The 6,004-nt window shown below is 42.2% G+C and overlaps 1 protein-coding gene across 2 annotated transcripts in view; it reads right to left on the bottom strand.

Annotated features, from left to right (window-relative positions):
* DGKD (diacylglycerol kinase delta) overlaps positions 1-6,004 on the bottom strand; it is a 111,009-nt gene that overhangs the window by 73,173 nt on the left and 31,832 nt on the right. For both annotated transcript variants that reach the window (XM_017537691.2, XM_017537690.2), the window contains 2 exons: positions 3,818-3,928; positions 2,170-2,250 (listed from right to left, as the gene is read on the bottom strand). In XM_017537691.2, the coding sequence (XP_017393180.1) occupies positions 2,170-2,250; positions 3,818-3,928 (192 nt within the window). Of the gene's footprint in view, positions 1-2,169; positions 2,251-3,817; positions 3,929-6,004 lie in introns of those variants that run through there.

Genomic DNA, 6,004 nt, shown 5'->3' with positions numbered 1-6,004 from the left:
CCATATTCAAGTTCACATAAAATGTGAAGGTGCTCTGTAAAAAAAAAAAAAAAAAGAAAGAAAGGAAATAGAAAAGTAGAATTGTTCAATAATCTAAGAACGAGGTTCTCTTTAAAAACAAAGAAAACAAAAATGCTGGAGTTTAAGAAATCTGACAAGAAAAGCAAACTAAACAAAAAAAAATCAGAACCGCAAAGGAAATCCAACCAAAGACATAGGTATTTAAACGACATAACAGTACATGCTTCTAAATTTGAAGGTGTGGAATTAGTGAGAAAGTAAATCACAGACATGGACTCAAAAATAAAAAGGCTCAAATGATCAAAATGCAAGAAATAAATATCTTAGGATTTATTTCAATTACAGCCTGAACCTCCCTAAAAAGTCTTCATGACAAATAATCTAAAATAAACTCTTTCAAACTTAAGAAACAACAAATCCCAAAGCTACATAAAATGTTACAGAAAACATAACCTCATGGAAAGTTACTAAATGAATTTTATGGGGTTAGTTTAATTCTGAAATCAAAACACAACAAAGGCAATATGTCCACCTATTCTGCATCCATTAAAATGAAAAACAGAAAAAACAATTGTTTTAAAAGTGTAACAAGGCAACCTTTTTACCCAAAACAAATGCATACATACCAATGGGAAAATTCTAAATTATAAGATTAAGGAATAAAATTCAACATTGCCAAGAATAATTTTTTTATTAGGAAATCCACGAATAACTGAAACCAAAATGAACATCTAAATTAATGTTCAGAGCCAGGCACGGTGGCTCATGCTGGTAATCCCAGTACTTTGGGAGGCTGAGGCAGGCAGATCACTCAAGGCCAGGAGTTCTAGACCAGCCTGGCCAACATGGTGAAACCCGGTCTCTACTAATACTACAAAAATTAGCTGGGCATAATAGTATATGCCTATAATTCCAGCTACTAGGGAGGCTGTGGCATGAGGATTGCTTGAACCTGGGAGACAGAGGCTGCCGAGATCACACTACCGCACACCAGCCTGGGTGACAAAGGGAGATTCCATCTCAAAAAAAGTAATCCCACCTGGTAAAAATAATAGAGAAAACTACAAATATTCCAAGTAAAATGAGGAATAAACCAAGAGCAGTTACAACAACACAAAATAAGCAGAGGTTTAGACAGAGGATGGAAAATCCATTTGTATCAGCAACATCAACAACGAATCCATCAGTAAATAAAACAAAACCTGAAAGCACCTGAAGCTAATACTAACCCCAAATGTCAGATCCTAAACATGAGGGAAATGGCTGACCTTGGCTGAATAATAAAAGAATAATTTTTAAAATTGAGAGGCATACTTTATGTCTAGATGGGATGGCCTAATAGCATTAAAAAAACAGCTTTAAAAATTCTAGTGCTGTTATTAGAGTCATGCCTTATACAGGTAGGCTCTAAAGTCAGCCCATAAAGCCTAAATTATAAAACCATACAAGGAAATGCTATTATAGCCACTAATACTATCATGAACATTTAGATCAGCTGACATGAGAAAATGTCTAGTATAAAATGTCTTCGGGGCGGGGGGAGAAAGGTGTAAACAAAAAGGTGCAGCATGATCTCATGGGTACACGTAGGTAAAGACACAATTATACAAAATAAACACTCCAGAGTAAGCAGCTGGCCACCTCTAAGTGGTGAGATCACCTGATTTTGTGCATTTAGAACTTTCGCAGAAAGTCCTATATAACTTTTATAAATTTGGAAGAAAATTTAAATGTAAAAAAGGGAAAAATAAATAAATACACCAAAATATTAACACTCTATGTTTTGAGGTGGCTAGATTGTGGCTGCTTTTTATTGCATTAACATACTTTTCTGCATTTTGCAAATATTCTACATTAATCACAAAAACAAAACTCTACACACAGATGATAAGACATGAACCAAAACACATTTAAAAAATTTATTTGGTCCTTATTGTCCTTTTGTGCTTATGCATGTCAAATTCTCAGGTATTCTCCTATTCTCTAACCACAGTATTACTTTTAGCATTAAATTCTAATTTTACCAGCAATCACTCCAATCAGAAAGAAGAGAATGAAACTGTTAGAACTGTTTGCACACGTGTTCAAATCAAAATGGAAAGCCAAATGCAGTGAAGAATCAAGAAAGGCATGACTCAGGAATCTTACCGTAAAACTGTTGTTGACGTTTTTGGTGCTGGATTCAGCCACGCTGGCATCTGTCAGATCCACTTCATCAAATATGATTGACTGGAAAGAGACGAACACAGGGACTAAGGCACGCAAAGACAGGTACATCCCTAAGCACTAGCCAGCGCTGCCCACCACACCCCGATCCCTGCCAAGCAACCACAGATGCCCAAGTACCTTGAAACTGTAGCATCCACTCAATACGCCAATCCAAATTAACCCACCCACCTGCTTATAACCAAAAGCTTGGGCTCACAGGTATAGTGCCATAATTTTTTTTTTTTTTTAATCCACGACCTTTATTTGACATTGCATCAGTGGAGGAAAAGAAAGAGAGAACCAAAGCAAAGAACTCAATGCTGTTATTTCTGTGTTTATTACCCTCAATACCAGTGTTCCCTTTGACATGTGAAGTATGTTCTCACACAGTGTTTTAGCTGAGAGAAGGCCGGGGTCTGGACTGAGGATTCTATGTCCTTCCGGCTGTTCCTCCAGCGAGCACATGGAGGGGAAAGGTCCTAGCTACAACAAATTCTTATGGGAAAGAGAGGCAGGTCCACCTAGAAGGGGTCTGGCCATGAAAGGAAACAAGAGAGCAAAGCAGAAGGAGCCTGAACCTGGAGAGAGAGATGCTCCAGGGCAGGGCTGGGAATCAGGCCTGGGGACCTCCCCCTGTTTCCCTCTCGATTCCCCCCAGTCCCCCCGCGTAGCCCCTGCCTCCTGTTTCCCTTATACCATCCCCTCTATTTTACGATGGCTCTATGTGGAATCCTGGAGAAGATCAAACTAATAACTCAGAAAACAGACTCAATCTTTTAAGTAACCTTCCCCTTCCCCTCACCCCAAGAGCTAACTGTAAAAGGTTGTTTTTGTCATTTTTTTTTAAGTGAGGGAAGTTGTCAGAACCCTTTCTAAACAAGCTGCTTTGTTCCATTTCAAATTTTAATGCAATAACTTTCCAGGGATATGTTTCAAAATGTAAATGATTCAAATTCCATATTTCTTAAATATCAAAATATTACTAATGACACCAATACTGATACAAAAATACAGATATTCAGAATCCCAGCCAACAACTGGTGTCTGAAGTCTAACACCACATTCACTTAAATATGGCAGTAATCAGTGACTTTCACTGGCTCCCCTTTCTCCAGCAGCACCCACTCGGTGCTTCCAGCTTTAAATCTACCTACGATAGGGCATACAGAAAAAAGGTTAATTGCTAGAAAGCCTAAAAATAAAGAATTTCCCATTTCTGTTCACGCACCAAGAAGCTCAATATACTTAAATAATTATTTAACATTAAGAAGATAAGATTTATATCCCTGTGATCCCCCCACTTTTCTGAAAGAAAGATATCCAATTGTAATGTGGCTATTTCTGTGACTTTTTCCTTTTCCCCATTACAGATGACATTAAAGGAAAATGAATAAAAATTAATTTTGTTAAGAAATAAAGCATGCCTTGAGACAAATAAAACCTGACAGTGTGGAGTGTTACAAACTCACTGGCAAGAACAGATCTGAAAATCGAAGCTTCTCCCATACAAGGACGGACTCAGCATCCCGCTTCCTCCCCTGGGACCCTCCCGTGAGTCCTCATGTGTGCTTTCCTGCATGGGCCTCACCTTTGCTGTTTTGGCATAGTACAGCGTTCGCCCTCGTAGCTTAAAGTATCTCCTTTTTGATCGCTGGAATGAATTGTTCTGTTTGGTCAGCATCCCCTCTTTGATGATGGTCTGAAAGTACAGAAACATATTCATAAACTTGCATTTCAAGGTGCCCTTTCACTCTTCCGATTGAAACACACCCTGTTGTGGCTGAAACACATTCTTGTCTCCAAGAGAAAATATTTCTCACACTCTCACCAGACCTTGACCTATGCACAGGCCCAGTGCGCTGCTGGGGGCATGGGGGATTGCATCAATCTTATCCCCTAAGGGGCAATGCATGCCTGTGTGGGTGGGGGTGTCAGGGGCCCAGGGTGTGCCCTGGATGCTCTTGTAGGTGTGCTGAAGGGACACTGAGGCTCACAGGACCACAGTACACAGCAGCTGGGAGGACACCGGGACACAGAGCAGTGCATTCTCCAACTTCAGCATTTGATATTTTTCAGCTATTCTTGGCCCTGTCCCTGTGTTCTCTGGCCCCCTGCCATTTCTCAGGATCTTGCTGCCAAAGCTGTCTACGTCAGTTGCTCTGGGGCTCAGCAGCTCCAGGCCTGCACCCTCAGCCCAATCTACCACTCACAGGCCAGGCGTGTGCATCTACACACACATAAGAGGGAAATACCTCAGCCACAGACACTGAAACTTCTCTCAACCCGAAAATCTGATGAGTTCACCCAATAACACAAGATACTCTCTTAAGAGAATCCAGAAATGGATTCTACAGTCCACTCACCTTGGCTCAATTAAAGCCACGAACGAAAGGGGCACTGCTTCTCCCAGAGCTGCTCTCCTACCTTACGTGGCCCATGTCACCGAGATGTCAAATATGTAAGGAGCTACTTGGTCATGAGATGCTTTGAAGTACTTGGAGCCGCTAACACAGTCAAAAAGAACAAAACGCATGAAGACAAGAACCTGGCTCTCAGCGTTCACACACTATGTTATGCCCCAGCTCACAGCAATGCCCAGTCCACAAGGAGCTTCAGCATGGAAACGGAGGGAGACTTCCTAAAAATTCTGTTCAAAGACAAGCACACTGATTCAGAGAATCTTTTGCTTAATTACTGAATCCCATATATCTCTGCACTTTATGTAAATGTTTTAAATAGCGCACGAACAAAGTTCTTAGGTATCTATAAACACTTAAAACTCCCTAAGATAAAACCAGCAAGAGCAAGTCACAGAAGGCTCATGTCCCCACCTGTGCCAGAATGCAAGAGCAGAACACTGCACTGTCTGGTCTGTCCACCGGCTGCTCACAACAGGAGAGGGAGTGGAACAGGAAGACTGTAGAAAGCCCCCAGCCCCACATACCATCAACATGTAGACAGGCACCAGGACCACACCCAGTCAGCACAGCACAGACCAATGCACAGTGTCCAGGGGTCTCTTCTCCTTATCCCGCAACAGGCCACCCTCACTATGCCCTTGCTGGGTTGGGGGGAACTGGCTGCATGCATGACCACTTCCAAGAGCTCCTTGCTCACCAGCACGTGCCAATCACGGTGAACTCTGCTTTCAGCACTGGCCCAGTGGTACAACACCAGCCCTTTCCAACTCTAGAGGATAGTGCAGTGGAGAGCTGCTGAAGAATCTACTGACTCATTCTTGGCTTATACATTTACCTCACACTTCTGAAGAAGGCACCCACCCTCTCCCCAGTAATTAAAGAGTGCCAGGAAGGAAAAAGAGAGGAGCCCAACATTATCCAACGATCAAGCATTCTGATGAGGCTTGTTTTCCAAAAGTGACTTCCCCAACCCCACCCCCTCCCCCAGAGACAGCAGGGATCCCCAGGCTACAGCTAGCATCTGAGATCCCATCCAAAATGGAGCAAGGGTGATCCAAGGCAGAGGGAAAGCCTCTGATCCTCGTAGCGAGAGGACAGAAAGCAGTCTTCAGTGTGAAGGACTGGGAAATGGTATTTGTTTCCAAATATCCTTTTTAGATTCAAGCACACATGGATGACACTCATTTCAAATACATCTGCACAGAACAATGCCATCCATGGAAGCCTGAAACATGCCATGAGACCCTTGGTCTGATGATCTCAAAGGCCTCACTGTGAAGACATCTCTCCTGGCCCCCCATCCATCTTCCTTACCTCTGCAGGGAAAGTAATCACTTCCATCTCTTCTCTAAATG

The sequence above is a fragment of the Cebus imitator genome, unplaced genomic scaffold (genome assembly GCF_001604975.1).
Source record: "Cebus imitator isolate Cc_AM_T3 unplaced genomic scaffold, Cebus_imitator-1.0 Scaffold106, whole genome shotgun sequence".
NCBI classification, from domain to species: Eukaryota; Metazoa; Chordata; class Mammalia; order Primates; family Cebidae; genus Cebus; species Cebus imitator.
Note: the sequence above shows the minus strand (reverse complement) of the source record. Positions and strands in the feature narration are given on the sequence as shown.